Source organism: Fusarium falciforme, chromosome 13, assembly GCF_026873545.1.
Source record: "Fusarium falciforme chromosome 13, complete sequence".
Lineage (NCBI taxonomy): Eukaryota > Fungi > Ascomycota > Sordariomycetes > Hypocreales > Nectriaceae > Fusarium > Fusarium falciforme.
In genome coordinates, this window is record NC_070556.1 from 2011687 (window position 1) to 2031819 (window position 20133).

The 20133-nt window shown below is 50.7% G+C and overlaps 5 protein-coding genes across 5 annotated transcripts; 4 read left to right on the forward strand and 1 right to left on the reverse strand.

The window, feature by feature from the left end:
• Positions 1 to 3806: 3806 nt before the first annotated feature.
• NCS54_01497000 (Hypothetical protein) lies at positions 3807 to 4356 on the forward strand (the record flags this gene model as incomplete). Its single annotated transcript, XM_053160088.1, has 2 exons — positions 3807 to 3819; positions 3878 to 4356. The coding sequence occupies 2 exons, from the start codon at positions 3807 to 3809 to the stop codon at positions 4354 to 4356; spliced, it is 492 nt and encodes a 163-aa protein (XP_053016063.1).
• A 130-nt stretch (positions 4357 to 4486) lies between these two features.
• Positions 4487 to 4875, forward strand: NCS54_01497100 (Hypothetical protein; the record flags this gene model as incomplete). Its single annotated transcript, XM_053160089.1, has 2 exons — positions 4487 to 4546; positions 4591 to 4875. The coding sequence occupies 2 exons, from the start codon at positions 4487 to 4489 to the stop codon at positions 4873 to 4875; spliced, it is 345 nt and encodes a 114-aa protein (XP_053016064.1).
• Positions 4721 to 5781, reverse strand: NCS54_01497200 (Hypothetical protein; the record flags this gene model as incomplete). The annotated part of the gene is made up of 3 exons (XM_053160090.1): positions 4721 to 5009; positions 5060 to 5669; positions 5724 to 5781. 3 exons carry the CDS (start codon positions 5779 to 5781, stop codon positions 4721 to 4723), a joined length of 957 nt encoding a protein of 318 aa, XP_053016065.1.
• A 3818-nt stretch (positions 5782 to 9599) lies between these two features.
• NCS54_01497300 (GATA-type domain-containing protein) lies at positions 9600 to 10852 on the forward strand (the record flags this gene model as incomplete). Its single annotated transcript, XM_053160091.1, has 3 exons — positions 9600 to 10406; positions 10458 to 10772; positions 10832 to 10852. 3 exons carry the CDS (start codon positions 9600 to 9602, stop codon positions 10850 to 10852), a joined length of 1143 nt encoding a protein of 380 aa, XP_053016066.1.
• A 7250-nt stretch (positions 10853 to 18102) lies between these two features.
• NCS54_01497400 (Hypothetical protein) lies at positions 18103 to 20028 on the forward strand (the record flags this gene model as incomplete). The annotated part of the gene is made up of 4 exons (XM_053160092.1): positions 18103 to 18588; positions 18643 to 18767; positions 18817 to 19092; positions 19134 to 20028. The coding sequence occupies 4 exons, from the start codon at positions 18103 to 18105 to the stop codon at positions 20026 to 20028; spliced, it is 1782 nt and encodes a 593-aa protein (XP_053016067.1).
• Between the last annotated feature and the right edge of the window lie 105 nt (positions 20029 to 20133).

The window sequence follows — 20133 nt, forward strand, 5'->3', positions numbered from 1 at the left end:
CGACAGCACGGCTATCATATCGCCACGAGTATCGCCTCAAGTATCCGCTCTCGCACAGGCTGCGCTCGATACCCTTCGCTCGCCGGCGCCAGTGCGAGACAGCGGGTCAACACCGCTCACATCTAACGACCATTGTGAAGCCGAACCTTCTGCACCATCCAGGTCGACTGAGTTAAGACATTCTCAGCCAGCACATGTCGCAAAAGCCGCATCAGAAACTCCTCGAAACCAGGGTGCCGAGCCAGTGGTATGTCGCATAATAGATGAACAATCACGGGACCAAGCTCAGCATTCTCCAACGTCAAGACTTCAACTAGTATTACAAGGTCCATCGTCCAGTTACAGCTCTACCTTGTCGGAAGGCACAGCGTCGAATCGTGCGCCGCTTCAACCTTTTCCTGCTCTTCCACCAATTCGACCCCTAAACCGGGGTCATATCAGCATTGACTCTACAAGAGTCTTATCGACGTCACAGCCGCCACCGAATGCGTGCGCCTTACCACCGATTCTTCCTTCTAGAGGGCAAGACACGACATTCCATGCCATGTCTACCCATCGGTGGAGTAACCCAGCTACTGTATCGCAGGTGGCAAACCCCAACGCGGCAAGCAGTCCATTACTTGGCACTGTCCCATTGCCAGTTGATCAGGATTGCTTGTCGACTGGTCAAGGTCGAGCTGCTGCCCATGCAAGTGCGTCAGCACCTTCACGGTTCAACGAAGTTAGGCCAAGCAATTTAGGCCTCGAGAAAGCAACATCGTTAGGCGCACCCATGCATCCTGATCTACAAATCCTAAGCGAGTCAGAATCACTCGACTTGAACCATTGGGCTTATAAACTTCCTGGGCCGCTCGTCGATTATCTAAAGGAATATTTAAGACGAAGAAGTCTGGTTCCTGAGTTCAATGGGCTAAGGAACTCTGAAGGCTTTTATAACTGTCCGTTATGCGACGAGAGAAAGGTGAAAAACTACCAGCGCCCAGGGTCATTCACTAATCATCTAGTGAAGCACTGGCGTTCATTTCAAAACAATTTAGAAGTCCGCTTGTCGAAATGACAGTCCATAGTTTTAGAGAATTAGAGCGTATGACTGCCAATCAATCTTGGTGATCTAGTCTGTCTATCACCTGTTATCTTACAATGATGTTGTTTTGTTTACAATAATTAAACGATTTGTGGGGTTGCTAGGTCACAAATTCAGCCACGTGACCTCCTGTCACTTCCACCACGGGGCTGGTCGCCATTTTCCCGTACGTTCAAGCCAGCCCCTAAAAATCCAACTCACTAGCACGAAATCGTCTCCCATCTCCCACCAACCCCCCCAAGCAAACTACTACATTTTTGGACCTTCAACGACCTCAATTCATCGCCCACCCAACAGAAAATGGACGCTCCTGCCCCCTGTACGATTTGTGGTTCCCCCAACGCTCGCCGCTGTGCTCGTTGCCACTCCGCTACCTACTGCTCCATTGAGTGTCAGCACACTGACTGGCGAACTGTCAACCTAGCACCGATACATGAATGCAGACATCGAACAGAAGATCAGTGTAGATTGAGGATCAAAAGGAGCGTGTGATTTTTTATCTAAAGGAGCGACGAGAGTCGGTCTCTTTATACTCGTGTTCAGTCTGCCGATTCATAGACAGCAGGCTGTTGCCTGACGCTAGTTGTGGTCGTTCACTCTCATCGTGATCCTTGTCTTATTCAAACACCCCCCCTCATTGGTTATGTTCCTATGGGTCCTAACCAATGACCAAGTGAGGGCATTCAGAAGGGTTGTGCCTTCCAAATTGAACAAATCTGTGGTGTTGTGACCACACAAAAATTCAGGAAAATTGCAAAACAAGAGGAATTGAACCAGTAATCCTGCAAAACTCGAATGTGCAAAAGTCGAATGTACAGCTTCTGACGAGAAGTGGCCTAAAAAAGATAAGCTCAACCCAGACCCGGCGAACGGGGGACAATTCGTAGGTTATGGAGGGTTAAATCGTGGCCCGGGTGAATGCCTTATCGCCACCCTCCCAGAGAGACAGGTTGGTTTTGAAGACCAAGCAGCTTGACGGCCTTCTGATGCTCCTGAGGTGATTTGGCCTTCGTGAGAACGTCGGCGACCATTCGATCAGTTGGAAGCCATCGGACCTGGAGCTCTCCTTTCTCTCTGAGCTCTCTCAACCACATGTCGTGAATATCAACATGACGAAGTGTGGTTGTGATCCTGTCAGCTTCCTTGGTGACGAGAGCGATGGTCTGCTGGTTATCGCACCACATCACAGCTGGGCTGTCAACCTTGACCTTCAGCTCCTTCAGCAGGCGGTTGATACGAATTCTCTCCTTCGTAGCTGCGGATGAGGCCATCAACTCGGCCTCAGTGCTTGACAAGGTGACACAATGCTGCCAGGATGATCTCCAAGCCACTGGTCCTCCGAACAGCTGGAAAATCCATCCTTGGGTTGACTTCCGAGTCTGTTGATCGTTGGCGTAAGAGGCATTTACTGTACAATGTTGTTGTGTCACGCAGGGATGCTGAGTGCACTTGACAACAGGTAGTTCTTGTTGTCTTGATTGTAATTATTCTTAGGTTTTTTTTATGATCTCAATGGGAGGCCCTATTGGGACCTTATATCTTTGAATGATCCCATCTACGACTTTGAACCTTAATCGTAGGAGTTCAAACTTTAATCTTGATTCTGAAGTTAAGGGGGAACTCTCAGTTCTTCCAACAAGTGTTCAGTGCCCTATCTTCGGCGGCTGAAGCGGAACCTGCTGAAGTTAACACGAGGGTGTTGGTGCAGGTTAGTCGAGAATGTTTTTATTGAGGTGGTGGTCATGATGTTTGCTGCCATTCGTCAGGTGGCTTAATTCCAATAGCGCCGTATTGAGTACCCTCGAGGTGCCATAGCCACCGCCGGAAGAAGCCTTTTTGAGCGATAACCCAGAACTTGAAGCCTGCATCGGTTGGCTTGCCCTTGACCAAGGCTGTCTCATTTGAGCGGTCTGTGTAGAGGACCATACACTCATCTACAGCGAGATGGGTGCCTGACTCCAAGAGCTCGGCTGACACAGCTTGTATGTGATCAGATCACTCATCAGCGGCTTGGAATACCTTCGGAATAGCGGCATTCTCGTCGATCTTCGTGTGGTCGAAGGAGTGGAGGTAATGATGGAGAAGCTGGAACATTTTCAAGGTCATGAACGTGATAATTGAGTGAAGAGGGCGTTGTTCTCCTAGCTTTAGGGACTTCCAATGGCCCTCAATCGACCTTTCCTTGTGAACTCCTACGTAAATCAGCATGCCAAGTCATATATATACTTGTACGACAGAGATCCCTTCCTTGGGCCAAGATCGTATCTTTGAGGAGCGCAAAAGGGGGCGGTTCCAGCTGTCAGTTACACCTCTCTCGAGCAAGCTAGCGACCCAGCTGTTGTTGTAACTGCCCCAGTTCTTGGTGAGCCAAATAGGCACAAAAAGCTGGAAATTTTCTAATGGGGCCTGGGGCAGTGGATTAATGTGAAGATCGCGTTTTTTTAATGTTGAAACGCTTGAAGCTATCGCTGCGGCTCTCATCAGCCGCAAAGACCGGCGCCTGGGTAGGGTTATTAGGCCTAACGCGGCAGCTGTGATCATCTGTAACAAAGCTTCTGTCACCATAGGCATTGACTACCTGTATCTCGTCGATAATTAAGGGAAAGTCATTATTATTCTCAAAATGATGGAAGTTATCGGATGTTTTGCTAGTAAATGCTTTCGAGGCAGCTTAAGTGTCACACTGAGCGTGCTAAAAGGATCAAGGGTTAGGTAAACGATAATGAGCAGTAGCAGTATGTTGATTGATTGTTATCTGAGGTTATCTCTGGTGCGGGGTACTCCATCCCGCAGATGATGTTGGTAACATCGTAGACAACACTGTCAGCAGTGCGGGTTATAATATCAGCTCTACCGGTGATGTCCTAGGCAAGACCATACAATTAGGGCAGGAGAAACAGGGCGAAGAGAAGCGAGAGGAGCAACCGGCAGAACCCAACTCGCACGATGAGGAACATAGCAAATACGCAACTCAGCCAGCCAAGAAGCCGCCTGGCGGCCTGGGTCTTAGCAGCCTAAAGGATATCGTTGATGGTGTTACTGATGCTGTCGGAAACACTGTTGGTGCCGTCGGTGACACAGACAAATCCGCCGTTGGCGACGTAACCGGCGGCCTGGGTCTCGGAGGCAAGTCGGACGAGACGCCCGGAACTCCCAACCAGGCCGAGGAAGCCAAGGACCAGGTGGCCGAGGTCAAGACCGAGAACCAGAAGGGCACTAGTATCAGCCTTGAGGGTCGCGATGGGCCCACAGGCAACAAGGAGCCAGCCTAGACTCAGGACAAGCTCAACCCCCCCGCCCGAGGAGGCAAAGGACGAGACCTCCAAGGCAAAAGATGTCGCCAAATCCAACCTGAAGAGGAAAAACCACAAGGCTTGGCAAAAAAAGCAGCCTGAGGACGTGATGGAGCAGAAGCCCGAAGACATCACTTCCAAGGTCGACGAGAAGGTCGACGAGCAAGACGTACCAAGGGTGCTCGAGGGTGCCCCTCAGGATAATCCCCCAAGTCGGAGATTCCCGAAGGCGAGATTCCCAATTCCGAGGCCCCAAACTCTAAGACTCCTGGCGAGGAGGTTCCTAGTGGTGAGGCTGCTGGTGACGAAGAAGCAGTGTCGAAGGCTCCAGGCACCGAGGCCCTTAAGTCGATGGCTCCTGGTGAGGAGGCTGCTGGCGAGTTGGCTGAACAGGCAAAGGAGAAGGTTGCCGAAGGGGAGCCTCTTCATTATCGCCAATTCGAATTATTCGCTCGGAACTCAAACCCTCTGACCAATACCCTCCTACTTCGAAATTGATCTCCGGAATCTGGTGATGCGCTATAAGGAGCCAAGCGCCGAAGACTGGTTTCGTCAATACATCTAGAACGGCGTAGGCGATAATTGCCGAGTCCACAGATATCTTCTTTGCGCCGTCTGCGATACCCCAGACACTGGTGACAGGTCAAATCAGCCAGTTATAGACTAGACATAGAGGACCTACATTGGGTAAATCGTCCAGAGGATCAGAATAAAGGTGGCCATGGAACTAAAAAGCTTGGTGACCTTGGCACCCTTGGCGTCCACCGTCTTAGAACCATAAACTGCAACATACCAGATGACAAGCAGATAAGAAACGCATGCAATCGCGAACCACCCCCATGTCTGCGCGGTATCATCACGGCCGAAGGCCGCAAAGAGCCCCGACAAGACCATAACAAGAACAGCCACAATAGCCATCAAGGTGCGAGCGCCATCAATCCCAGCGAGAAGACAGAGCTCCAGCAACAAGAGGGGAATTGACAAGCTCGAATCAACAAAACGAGCCCAAAATACCTCGCGACAAACATGGCGAAGTATATTGGGTACATGCTGATTATCTTCTCTTATCGCTTGGCAGTTGAAGGCCGCAGCATGGCCTGACGCCATGGCGAAGTATGAAAGAGCGGAAATAATGGTGGTCAAGGTAGTAATAACATGGTATAATCGGCGAGAGATGATAATGTTAAAGGACTGTAGAGCGAAGACAGCGGATGCGATGACCATAATCCCGAAGACGATCCAGAGAGCACGCATGCCGTCACGACCGACGACTTGGTAAGTGGTTGAGATGGCTAACTCTGATTAGCACTGACAGTTCCAAGTTAACAGTCATATCCCGGACGTACGGACGACGGTTAGAATGGGACCAACCCCCGTGTGGGTTTTATCTGCGTTTACAATCATTTTGCAGGCCCTCAGTGGCAGCACTGTAAGAAGAGTATGGGTACGAGCAATGAGCGAAACTTGGAGCCGAGTTTCACTCCGGGGAAGAAGATCGGTCTAAAATGATCAAATGAAGTCCTGGTAATTCAGCGCCTTTAGTAATCCATGCCATCCATTACATATTGATGATCGTATCTCCTGAGTGCGTGAAGCCCTCCAATGCGGTCACGACAAGGGTATCAGGCCAATCAGAGTTCTCGTTAAAAGCGATACCTCGCTCTCGCCTATCTTTCGCCCAAGGTTCAAGTAGACGTATGGTAAGACCTTAACAGTCACGCTCCCTGAGGTCCCGGGGTGTCGCATAACATTCGTGTGACCGGATGTAACTATCCGGTTTCACATCTGGCCTGTCGCATAATCCTAACGACATGAGCTTAAATAGCTGTGCCCGAACACATGGCTGTTCGATTTCTTTTGTTCTTTAGATAATTCTCATCAATTGACTGGTGCCATCAATGATTCCTGTGGAGCCAACTGTCTGACATAGCTGCACTAGTGGGGCCAGGGCTTGATATGCGACATTACATCTAAATTCCTGACTTGCAGGGGACATTGCCGTTGTGTACACATGCCCCGGATGTCTCAGCTTTAGTCCTGCTTGTTGTCTCTTGTCTCCATTCCGGCCCCCATTCCACCAGGGGTGATCAGCGGGCGAGAGGCGCTAGTGATATGTGGAGGGCTACTCTAGGGCTACCCCAAAGTATAATGATCAGTCACTATTTCGTCTTGCCCATGCATTTTTCTTTTTTTTGTTGATATATGGGTCGCTCGGGTCAATCATTTCACCACCCTGAATTTCCATGCGGCCTGGCGTGCATTATAGGTCTTCCGAGAGAAACATCGATGGTCAGTACTGATCCTCGACGGAGCCCACTCATTGTGTTTTGCTGTCTTTGTTTGCTGGAAGTTCTATTGGGCTCTAGAGGCCTAAGGCGGGCACGGGCCCTTGGAGAAACCTTGCGGAGGATCCATTGGATTCCACTTATGAGAATATAATCAGTCGTTGAACAATGTCTCAATAACTCCGAAATGCCGCAGGCCCAAATCAGTTCATTATTCTCAGCCACGGACGTTCTTTTTAGCAAACGATCTACAAGGATTCACGGCATTTTCTGAGCTATCCTCAAGGTGGCTACTCTCCACCCAAGATCATGGCCTAAATCGGTAACGTAACCAATAGTGTTGCGCCACTGGGGTGATAAGATTTGGTCCAGACCAGAGTCGGCGCTAAAATATGATAGACCCCATTTCCAGCGACTCAGCTTACCACGGAAAAAGACATGTCGTTGGTGATGACTTACTCGAGAACTTCCATTTGCGTCTATAGTTAGTCCCAGACCAGTGTGGGCTTCCTGATCTGAAGCCTTCTTTAGATGGTGGGCGGATTAACCTCGCTTTAAGCTGCCGTTCTTTCCCTCTATTAGGGGAACGCAAGCCGCTGCTGGCATTGCAGAGCGCCCTAACCCCGGAAGGCAACGAGAGTGCAATGAGGGACAAGCTGATGGTGCTTAACAGGATAGGCAGGCAACCATGTCACCAGTGGTTTCGATCGGGCAGGATATCCATTCACTGGTTGTTGTTGAATTGCGCAGTGATGCTGGGGTGATTTATAAAATCAAGGTTATTATTATTATTGTCATGGCGAGAGCTCTCTAGGGGTTTATATCCCATGCGATTCCATCTAGGACTTTCAACTTTCAATCTAGGACTTTGTGATGTGACCCTGAAGTGAGGGGGAAGCTCCCAATTATTCCAACACTGATCGAGTACAATGGAGGTGGCGCCTTTCTACAGGGGTCAGGGAAGAGCGTATCCATATCCGGAGATACACAAACAGACAAAAGGAAGGTGGAGGCTCGCCTGGGTGCAAGCTACGTACCTCTTCGACTGGTTCAAATTTTCGAGCGCTGTCCATCTACAGGCCCTTGACCATGCCCAAATCCATCGGCAACTTGTTGCACCGTCTGTCGGCCAACTTGTTCTTCCTATGCAAACTGCGCACTGCCGCATGTGTTGAGCTGCTGTTGAACTGCAGTCAAATAAGGCCGGTTTTCTTAAAGTACCCGAGTTCGCAGCAGTGTAGTCGCCCTTAAGGTATTGGAGGCTGGCTTTGTGCTGCTGCGGGAATGAGGACGGAGGACATTGTTTGATGCCTCCGTATTTGTTGGCCGACTTCAGCGGTAAAGCAAGATGCCTTGAGAACTCAGATCTCATCCAATCAATCTCCGAGGCGATGGTACGGGCTGCCGAAGATCTATCAACGCCGCCTGAACCGAGATTCAGGGTTGTAGGAGGCACACGCTCACCTGCCCCTGAACATTCGCTCTCTCTCCCTTGCATCCTACTATCTCCACATGTCTCACAACACGATACCATCAACTTTCGAGTGATTACCTCTGCTCACCCTCCTCGCCCCTTCTCCTTCTCTCTCTTTTTTCTTCTCTCTCTTTTTCTTCTCCCCCTTTATTTACCTTCTTCCTCTTCTTCCTTTCTCCGCAGTGTGTTCACCCGCTCTGGTGCCTTCCACACGCCGCCGGCCGCAGCAGCAGGCTTCGTCCTTGCCCGCCATATTAGTGGCGCAGCATTGCCCGGCTTTGGGTCTGGTGTCATCCACTGCTGCTCCGCCGCTAGTCGCTAAACAGCCAGTGCGCAACCAAGGCCAGCTGTAACCATCTACAAACTACAGACCGCACGCCCCAATCACCTCAGATCGAGTCGATAGCATCAACACGGGAGGATGTCGTCAAGGCAAGGTTCAGTTAACCAACTAGTTCATTCCGACATGAGTTTTCTTCCTCTAGCCCACGACCACCCGACACCAAGAGCCCGCAACGCCAAACGTCTGCAAACATAGACCTTCTTGCCAGCCCCCAACGCGCGAGAGGATTATAACCCGGTGCCGTGGGTTTCGCTCCACTCGCCTATCTCTCTATCTTAAACCGGCTTAAGCGCCACGTCCCTTAGCCCCGGTCCTTAGGCCAGTTTCACGATTTGCCGCCGCCTGAAGTAGTTTGCGCTACACTTTTTCTGGTCTGTGATCCAGCGGTCCAACATCGATCCCCCGGCACTATTACTTGTGGCGGTGGATTTGGCGCTCCCCCAGCCAGCCTTGAAAGCCAGCAAGTAAGCCGCGCTCATTTGGTCTGCATGCGTCTGTCCACCCAAGAAGCCTAAGTCCCAGGCCGCCTCCCTGTCGGTCTCCAGCCTTAGTGTTGTCACAAATCATCTTCCCTATCAACCTTCAGAACTATCTATACCAGTGGCTCTTGTGGCATTATCTATTTCTTTGCCTTTTGCTTCTTCGTCAACTTTTTTTTTTCCCCTTTCGCCTCGTGAGTCCTCCTATGTCTATAGCCCCTTTCCTTGCCTAAGTAGGTTATCACATCTTGTGCTAGCTCGATATCTCGATACCCCTCTTGGCTCGCCAAGTCACAGAAGCTCTTCCTTTATCATCCCTCTGCCTGTCTGTTACTTCCTTCACTCATCAAGAATTCCCCAGCCGAATGGAGCCACATCAGATGCATCTACGACATCAAATTGCCCCAGGCCTTCTTTTGTATTTGCCACACCCCTAACTCTCTCAGGAAGAGGTCTGTTTGCTTCCAATACGAGAGCTGCCGCAGCATCCTCTCTTATTTCTGGCTGGTCCTCCCACATCAACAACTCCCTCACTCTTCCCGCTTTCGCTCTGCCTCCATCCCCCAATGACTACACCACCTACTGCAACCTACCATTCTCGCCACCATCATTAGCAGCGCCTATCTATCTCAAGAGATCATATGGAAACCTTGCATAGGGAACCTCCTGCCATGGCCATGACAATGCTCATTATGCCGTCCACTCACCACGCGCTTCGACCATCAGTCTCCTCGGGCTATCATCATTCCTCATCCAGTGCAAGCATCTCTAACATGATCTCTTCTATTGTGCCCCAGAAGCCGGCCAACGGTAATGATTCTTCGAATCGTCGGCCATTGCCCTCGATCTCGGAACTCATTCAGGACACCAAGCTGGGTCCTCTTTCTGGACCTCCTTCTAGCACCCAGCCCGGCTCCAAACTTTCGTCATCTTTCGAGCCCATTCCTCGGTCGTTCTCAAAGGCTGGGAAGCATTCCTCACCACAGCCGCTACACCCGGCTTCGTGTTTTCCCCCTCACCAAGATGCTCTTGCCTCCTTCACAAGTTCTCATCGGCTACTACTCACTAGCCGACCGCTAGTGTCTCCTCTCTCGGACTGCCAGGCGGGCCTTTCAGCCAAGCCGGACATTCCTCCCCAGCAACATCATCCTCAACAGCAGAGGCCTCCGCGGGCTCACTATCCCTTCAACATGGTGTATACGCATCCTCATCCGCCGCCGCCTCCTACGCGTGTTGTTTATCAACCTGGCCAACAACCTCCTAGTCAGATGCGTCTGCCCGTTTCTCGGATCTCTCCCAAGCACGCGGTTCCGCCCCATGTCTCAAAGCCCTATAATCCATGGGAACCTCCCGATACGGAAAAGGGAGTATGTGCTCCTCGAGCTAGACATGATGCTACCGTGACTAAGCACTTTGAAAGCCGGAGCTACCAAGCTTCTTTAAGTCAAGTATATCGGAATAAGCTCGCATAGAAGGGTGGCAATATTAACTGACTTTAGATCGGTTCCTGCTCCTACAAGATTCTTAACTTCTCCGAAACATATACCCGAATCACTCAAGAGCAGCACGGAGCTCACCCCATCCTGAGTAGACTACCGACAGAGCAGGATATCAGCGATATGCTCGGCAACATCGAGCACATCAAGCGGCATTTGGAGCAAGTAAGGAGTCTATTACAAGCATTGAGCCAGAACGAGCGGGCTCGTGAAGCAGCCAAGATGAAGAGCCCGTACGAGGAGGATCACGATGAGCCCATGCACGGAGATGAGATGAAGCCCCAACATGGTATGACAGAGGCCAACACGCGGTTGAGGGTAGGTTCAATCATTTGAGACCCAAAAAAAAAAAAAAAAAAAAGCTCACACGTTGATAGCGTGCGGCTCCCCTTGACTGATGTCATTGCTGCAACCGAGTTAACACACCTGAATGGCGACGAGGTCCTGATGGAGCGAGGACGTTGTGCAATGCGTGCGGCCTACGTTATGCCAAATTAAGGAAGCAACAGCTTGAAGCGAGGTCGATCCACGTGAAAACTGGAGAGGCTCATAGCTACTGAGGATCTATCTACTGTTAGTGCCAGAAGTCTTGGCTCACTGCATAAGTTTGTCATCAATGATAGTATATGAGAGTACATGACGACGCATCGACTTCCTGCTATCAAATCTCAATTTCTCGTTTCCGGTTAAAACACCCAGAAACGAACGCAAATATATACTATTGACTATCCTGCACGCAACGCGGCACCTTCATTCCCTACAAGAGAGGTGATATTACGGTATATCTCATGATCATATGTAATCATTTTCAAGTCCCATCATTCGGTACGACTATTACTTGTATTCTCTTCCTTAAGGCTTGCCACATTTGGCCAATTCCACTCATATATCTCTCTCCGTAGCTTGGGCATCATAGAGCTCAACTGTGTAGTCGTCGAGACCCTCTTGGTTGACCTCGTCACTGTTACACCCTTCACAGATTGGCGTTTCTGTCATCTATGGGACAAACATAAACGTAAGAGTGCAATAGGATGGTTGAGTCGCGTTGCCCACACGTTGGTAGTGACATGAAACGCAGTGCCAGAGACCATGCAGCGAGCAAGTAATACCACAACAACAAGGACTATCGCACCATATATGTCTGACTCTGCCAGTCCATTTAGGATGTGGTCGACGCTGCCTGTTGCCGGGATCAGATCCTTCTTGCAGGCGGCACCTACGCCAAGCAGCCGACAATTGAGAAAGACGAGATTGCTCTGGTCGGGCTCGACGCCATTCTCGTACCACTACCCTTACTATTATAAGTTGCTCTTTTATCCTAAGTGGACCCGGTATATACACAATATAGCCTGAATTTGACATGGCGTCGTTTCTGGTCAGCACCGGAAGGTTCTCTCAGTGGGAGAGCCATTAGAGAACGTGTTAATCACCGACATACAGTTCAGCCACTTCTCGGTACGAACAGGGCGGTAGTCGGTGGTCAAAACGCTCGAGTGATTGGGAACAGGCTCGCTGGCGGCGGACGGTACGGGTTTCTCATGGTTGGCTCGACCAATAACCGAGTCACTGATAACACCGCGTTGTCATCGACGAGGCTCTGGTTCATCGGCATTTGTATGCACAACGTAACTGGTAACTAGATCTTAGTTCACTACGTTACTATATACGGCGCCGCGCTCTATGTCCTGCATTGATAATTTTATCGAGTCCGACATCGACTGCGCTAGATTCAGTCGCGGTCACACCATGTCGATATATATAACCAGCAGCTAACAACTGCCGATATGCATTACCTTGGGCACCTACGGAATCATTCTCGGCGGCACCGTAATTATTGTGGTCCGGGACAACCTTATCGAGGGGCAGTCTGATGGCGGCCTCGCTGTAGCTCTGGCTGTCGTCTATGGTCCAGTACTGAGCCTGAGTCATCCCTCTTGCGCAGTTTTCTTCACTCCAAAGTCGCAGCCTCGGACAACATGCTCATCCAAGGTACCCCACACCACAACGATCCCGACCTGCTTGCCAATACTACCGACACCGACAACCTCATCATATGCAGCAAAAGCTCAACCCAAGAAGAGCTTTGCGCCTTATAGTGAGTGTGGGCACTGCGTGCGATGCCAGCAGCCAGTTAATATCATACCAGAGGCAGCAAAACGGTTGAGCCAGCAGCATCACCGGCCGAGTGGGTGCCAAAAATAATTACCCTGGATGTATTGAATTTTGGGTTTGTCGCAGTAACGTGAATATGATGCCTGGAGGTAGTATGCTTTCTAGGGATTTACATCGTTCATCGGTAGGCAGAGCGGCTTTCCACGGCGACACTCGTGATGCTGCATATTGAAGACAGTGAAACGGATCACGTTAGATGAATGCGAGTAACTCAGCGAAAAGCTCGGATTTGCCCTCGCCTGGCAGTCTAGCTAAGAACAACATTAGGAGGAAACCTTCGGTCGCAGCCTCTGCCACAGCTGTGAGGAGCAGTGCGAGGCAGCGCCTGATCTGACGAACCATGAGATCCAGGATCCAATTCTGCCCCCCCCCCCAATAAACACTGGTCGTGGAAACACCTGACATTTTTTAACCAAACAAAGCGGGTATACTCTGACCATCACGGTTATTTCCTCTTGTCCTATCTCAACCCTCATCCCAGTACTGTGCTCGCATATCAAACCCCCTTGGACTCTTCCAAACCATCTAGAACAAGCCTCTATCTACCCCTTTTCAACTGCCCAATTGGGATCTACTTGCATGCATCGAACTTGGCTGTCCAATAGGGCAGGTTCTCCAAACCTCTCGGAACGTCTCCAAAATTGATGATTTGGTATCCACGCCAGGATCTCCAATCCCCTGGTCAAAACTATCCCCTCTCTGTACTGGTGAGAAAAAAGTCCGCGCTGTTTCAGCCCGCACGAGCGAGCGCATGGATCGCAGTCCCGACCGGTCTCTTGCAAGTGTGGATGATCCAGATGCCATTCCAGCGCCGTCATTCCTCCGACACCGTCCCTCCCGGCAAATGGTTGAGTCGGGTTGCGACGGATGATGGCCTCCGAACAGGACGCCAGGGCGAGGAATCTGGGTTCCAAGGCCAAGCCACCTTTTCCAAAATTGCTGTGGGTCTGATGTTTTAAAGGTGCCTGTGAGACTAAGTCATGGCCTCTTCTTGTCCACGCGCGTTGCTATCCTTCAATCTCACTTTTCCTGCCGCTCTTCGAATCCTGGTATATATGAGCAGTTAAAAAGCTCTCTTGTCGGTTGCTCCACGCCTTGCTTGTTAACTATGTTATATAACGCGAGTCATCTCGTTTGCAACGACTTATGAGAATCAGCATACTATCTTCTTCCACCTCCGATCATCCCCAGCTTCCACTACACGGTTCTCTATCAAAACAAAACCGCCATCACTAGCACAGAACTCTAGCCACCGATCTATTTAAAGCCGTCTAAAATAGTTAAAGCCTTTCTGTGGCTATTTTTCCCACTGCTTCGGCCATTGATCGAACTCTTGCAAGAGACGTACCTTTTGATCCCTCTCCATGTCATGGGCGACAGAGCCCCAGGTGTGCTGAACCTCATGGAAAACAACCCACCCTCTGCGACAACATACATCTTTCAGCCTCTCCCATGGGAGCAATGGTGGTCGGCGGATCTTCCAGCCCCGCTTGTCTTGTCTAGAGACAAGAGTACAACTGCAAACGGCCTCTACATTCAGACTAGTCCTCTACTCGACGGCTTCGTCTATAGCTATAATGCCAATTCGACCGACCATTGGAATGATATCAGCCCTATGATCGACCCTAGCAATTGGTGGAATGGGCTTGGTCCCACCACTGATAACGCAGCTTCAGCTTCAGCTTCTAAGCATATGGTTGCCAAGGAATCGCCTCGTTCCCAGAGCTACTGGTACCCGCCCTCAACAGCAAAGAATCTGAGTTCGAGGCAGAATCGTGACTCTGACGACATTTCGACCCGCAAATCCGCTGGACGAAGCCAGTTAGTTAGCGGAAACCTTAATCCACAGCCAAAGAAAAACTCAAGTCAATCAACTATTCGCTGCAAGAGAAGTGGTAGCAGCAACGGCGGTCATTCACCCCAACAGGGTAACGATCGCATTAAAAGAATCCAGAAACGAAACCAAATCGCAGCCAACAAGCTCCGTGTCAAGCAGAGGGAAGAACAGCTAAGACTTGAGTCTAGCAATCAGGACTTAGAACGGATCCACCGCGACCTTTCCACTTGCGTGGCCGACCTGACATTCGAGGTGTATGAGCTGAAGATGCAACTTCTACAGCACTCGGGATGCAATTGCACCCTCATCCAGAACTACCTCGCTCACGAGTCCCAGCGATACGTGCAAGCGTTAGTGGAGGAGTCGCCGTGAGCGGCCTTGTTTTCGCAGGCGTAGCCCCCCGTGCGACGCGAGGAAAATTAATGGGGGATAAAACGGGGCTAGGAAAGATGCGAAGGCGCCATCGCGGAGATCCGTCCGGTTGTTTGAGGGTTGTGGGGACGAGGGATGTCAAAGCAATGTGAAACCAATAGGTGGCGGCAGGCTTGGGAGCTACGGAATACTAATTTCTCTTTCTTTCCCTATTTACCTGCCGCTAGATCGGTGTTCCGGGGTGAAGAACCTAGGCTTGTGGGTGGCCAAGGTTCTAGAGGCGGTTGACCAAGCTAATCCCTCGGGAGGATGGCATGTATGATATATCAACATGTGATAGGCGCCGGTCCAGTTAGGGCGTAACGAACAGCGGCGTGGGGCTGTCACACAAAAATGTCTGAGACAACTCCTACGCATCTCCGCGGCGTCTATGAGTAGGGCTCTCGTAATACAGGTTAGAGGCAGTGGCAGGGAAGTTCTCAATATGTATGTAAGCTGAGCGAGCTGAATTGATTGACGGAAGGATAAACGCAATGGAATTGATTCTATGATAATCGGCTTCTTTTTCTCTTTGTCTATGTCTCCCTTACGTTCGAAATCGAAGTCCGGATGAGAACCAAGCCATAGCCCCGGTGAAGTAGTCAATGTATGCAAGTTTAATCACCACGCCCGCGTATGACACATCGCTTTTCGCAGACACATCGCTTACTTCTGCGCCTTGACCCTTGATTTCGCGACCTGACCCTGGGCAAAGGGAGGATGCATGCTGCCCTGGCCCCTGCAGCGACTTATTGCTCCCGTCGCTCAGCCCCTCCATGCAACATGTTGTTTTTGGACTTGCAAAGGGCCAACGTCTGTCATATCTGGTCCTTTCAAAGACCTGCAATGCCTCGCCCTTCACCCTCTATGCACTATCCAACGAGGGCAATAAAACCCACCCACAGCATTGGCGGGTCCGTTCCCACCTGTGGCCACAGCTCTGGAAGTGACGATGACCCTTAATCAGGAAGAGGCTGCAGAACTCTGCGGATCTTTTCCTCACGAACATATAGCCACATTGACAAAGCGGAGCCATCAGAACTCGTCCCGGTCAACGTTGCCCAAAGGAGCGGAATGCATTGCTGGGGTGGGCCAATGTCAAGACCGGGCTGGTGGTAAAGGCGTGATGGGTCCGTGCCCGAAGCCCCAACTGAAAACTGGACTCCTTCTGGGCCAGAATGAGATTTGGCTTCTTAGCTGCTGTCATCAACCTACATCTCCTGCGGGGGGTGTGGTAAGCATCCGTCTTCGTAAAAACTGAAACACACCGGCAAAGAAATAATTGAGAGATTACACAAAGGACAACCATTCGACGTGCTTCCATGTCGGGGACGCTTGTCTGGTCGAAGTAACGCCGAGACCTTTCCAATAGCACCATGCATGGAGAATGACGGCGAGATTTTTCTTTGAACGGGCTCTCAGTTCTAAGTAGTTATGTGACAACTGACAGGGGCTATTTCCCTTCTCCTGTCAGCCAAAGTTGCTACAGCTCTCATCTTCCGCCATCAAACAGCATTGAGGTGCGTCAATATAGCGATGAAATTAAGATTGGGCTTGCTTGCGGCCCTTATCTTCCTTCGCCCTGAAGATGCCATTGTTGACCGCACGTTTAGGTCGAAGTGTGCCGTGTGGAGCTCGCGAACTACCCCTCAATCAGTTAGACCGGAGATTCTCCCAATAGCGTTTCCCAGGTTGCCGCGGGGCATGAACGTGCTCGCACCGCTCAATGGTATCCTTGGATTAGTGGGCAAGGGTCGGGCCGCTCGATCTAGGTTGTCCCAAAGCTTCGCTGAAGAGCGATGGCCAGGCATCGAACCGTCATTTCATCACTTAGTTCCTCGAGGTTAAGTAATTAGTGGTCCCAACGTAATTGCCAGTCCCGCGTAGCGGTGGTTTCCCTACTCTGTTTGTCGATCTGAGGGGCACCTATCTCCAGCACGAGTACCTGTCTGTATCTAGCTACGATCTAAGCGCCACGGTAGTGACAAGTGCCAGACGCTACTTAGCCCGAACACTTAAGCTGTGGCTGCGATAAAGCAGTGCAATAGGCAAGGACTGTTTTCAGGTCCGTGCATTAAACATGGCCATCCAAATGTTGGACTTTGATCACTGTTCTTAGTCTAACCTACAAATTAGCCACGGGACGACAAGTCGGGAGAATACCAGGGTCTACTGCTGGGCTTTCCGTATTGATTTGCCGCCAATTTACGGATGACCGGGTCAATGGTCTTAGCTCATGAAAAAGCAATAAGAACGCCACAACTAGGATAAATTCAAGGAGTACTGAGATGCTTGAGCCCAATTCGGTATCGCTCAACACCAGATAGAGCATAATAGTCTCTAGTGGGTTCCCAAAAAGGAAACCCCCTACTCCCCTAACATTTTAGGGGCATTTGGTCTCAGTTGTTGATCATAGGGATGTAACGATGTGGCGTTGATGCCGTAGGTAGAGCTTTTGACACGGTCAACCGTATCCGTATTCTATCGTCATTTGTGAGGCCCTGATCCTCGTTCGCCTGAAACATTTTTGGGACGGGCAACCCATCCATCCGTAAACAGAGCCCGGGTTAGGTCTTGGAGGAAGCCATGTATGCCGATCCTTAGCCATCTGCCCTCAGCATCACATCATCTGATGCCATGGCTGGTCGAGGGTAGGCCTTTGACTACAGATGTCAGTCCGAGTCCTCCGCCACTGGAAAGGCAATATGACGGACGGGACAGAGGCTAAGGGTAAGACCCCGTCCGAGTGTCTGGGGGAGCTGGGTCCCGCTGCCGGCAAACATCATAACGCGCCCGAACTTCCGGGACTGGTGTATGTTAAATCGGGGCACTAGATCTCTCCGGGACAGCCCTACTTCGAAAAGAGTCGGGATCAATGTCATCGGGAGAGCCTAGAGCGATGAGGCCCAGTGATCGATCGGGCTTCTGACAGGATTAGTGCATTTGCAGATGCCGGGATCAGGGGCTACCGCCCACGAGGCTCTACTTATAGATGGTGGGTAGATCATTTGCTCATCCGCGGCGTGATAGTGGTGTTGAAACTTCTCAGGGAGCCTCTCGGACCTCATCACCAACAATACATATTCAAGTCGTAATCCCTGGTTCCGCTTCTAGGATTGCCTCTTGCGGAGACCACAATCTCTCACAACTTCCATCCACCCACCTGTCCACTTTTCTGAGGAACCTTGTCTATTTGATTCTCACTTCCCCATTTCCTTCGCTCCCAACATGGCGGAGCCGGGCTCGACGGAGTCTAAGGCCCAACCTCAGGTCAACCTCGATGGCCTTGGAATCTTCTGGATCGCATTTGCCCTCTCCTGGACCTTGATTGTCGCGGGTGGCATGATATTTCTATGGCATCATCGCGACATGCCTATCCTAAGGATTCGGGGCCTACCGCTATCATTGCTTGCCATCACCTTGCTCCACTTCTACTGGGGCACCGTCCAGACCGGTTATGTCTATCTCCCTCTTGCTATACCTGAGGTCGAGTATTGGATCATGAGCATCTACCTCCCTTGCGGCATCGCTCTATTCCACGCCTCTAATACTCGATTTCTCCTTGTCGCTAAAGCCCAGAAGGAGCTCTTTACTTCAGACGCTGCCTCGATTCAGAGCAAGCGTGCCAAGACGAACTCCCTTATCTGTCGCTTTCGATCTCTCGACTACACCAAAAAGATTCTGATCCTTGTGGGCGCAGGCATGGGTTTTCAGGTGACACAGCTTGCAGTGTGGTGTTCTCATTATAATCACTGACCCAAAAACAAGTTCTTGCTTACACTCTTTATGTACCTCATTTCGCGAAAGTTCCATCCCTCCTTCGGCATTCTGGGCACTGAGCTTACTGTAACCGAAGACTTTCGGGAGTCGCAAATGGGAAGAGGCTGGGAATGGTAATAACAACTATTGCCTCCTCGTAGTCCGACTACTAACGTTTTCTAGGTGGCCATCTGTCTTTTGGCAGCTCTTCTGGGCATGGATCGTCGCTCCCTATATTCTCTGGCATGCTCGTAGAATCGATGATACCCAAGGATGGAGGACCCAAACTATTGCTTGCTGCCTTTCGAGGTTGGTATACCTTAACATTAATATGCCTGACTCTACACTAACTGCTAAAGCAGTCTTCATGCTACGCCAATGTGGCTCATTGCTCTATATGTCCCTGCTATGTCGGCGATTAACAACGTCTGGGTTCCGCCTCAATGGCAAGTTATCCCGGTATTCGCTTATTAGGAAATGCCAAGCTCATTTGATTCAAGGATTGCCATCTCTATCATGATGCTCGAGATCATCACCATCTTCCTACCTTGCTGGGAGGTTGTTAGGCATCAGACTCTGCGCCGAGAAACTATCGACTCGATCGCTCAATGGCAACAGAATAAGAGGCGTATCGGCATGGCTTCAAAGTCCATTGCCACAAGCTCAACGACAGCAGTTAGCTCATCACGAACTAGATGGTCCAAAGACGGCTCTACTAAGAGCGACTCCGACGAGATTCTCCTCACTATGGAAGCTCTCGAGTGCGTCCTTGAGCGAAATCCTGGGCCACTTCAGCAGTTCTCTGCCCTCCGGGATTTCTCTGGAGAGAATATTGCCTTCCTGAGAGCCGTCGCTTACTGGAGGTTTTCGCTTCCTGCAGCAGTTCGTAATCCGGATAAGGTTAAGGACAACGCGGTCCAGGAACTTATCCGCGAACAATTCAACAGTGCTCTCCAAATCTATACCGACTTCGTCAGCTCCCGCGATGCCAAGTTTCCGATCAACCTTTCCTCACAGGATCTCAAGAGGCTCGAGTTTGTTTTCGAGCCGTCCGCCCGCATTCTTTGTGGCGAAAAGCGCGATGTTGATCCCGCTACGCCCTTTGAATCCTTTGCAATGGCCACCAAGGTCGAGCCGTCTTCCGCGTCGTCTCATGGTTCTGAGGCCGGTATCTTGACCGGGTCGGTCAACGAGACGGACGCAATGGGAGACAAGGCCCTCTACTGGGGTGACATCCCCGACGGCTTTAATGTCACCATTTTTGATGACGCTGAAGCAAGCATCAAGTATCTTGTCTTGACCAACACCTGGCCAAAGTTTGTTAAAGAACGACGATGCTCGATCAACTCGAACGATACCATTGAGGCAGGAAATGCCATTCCTGCTACCCGTTGAGCGTGATTAGGAGTTAAGGAGTTATGGTGATTTGGCCTTCTGGCACGGATTCTTGGCGCGGCTATGTATTAAGGCAGCCAAATGAATCAACCGGACCCCGTATTT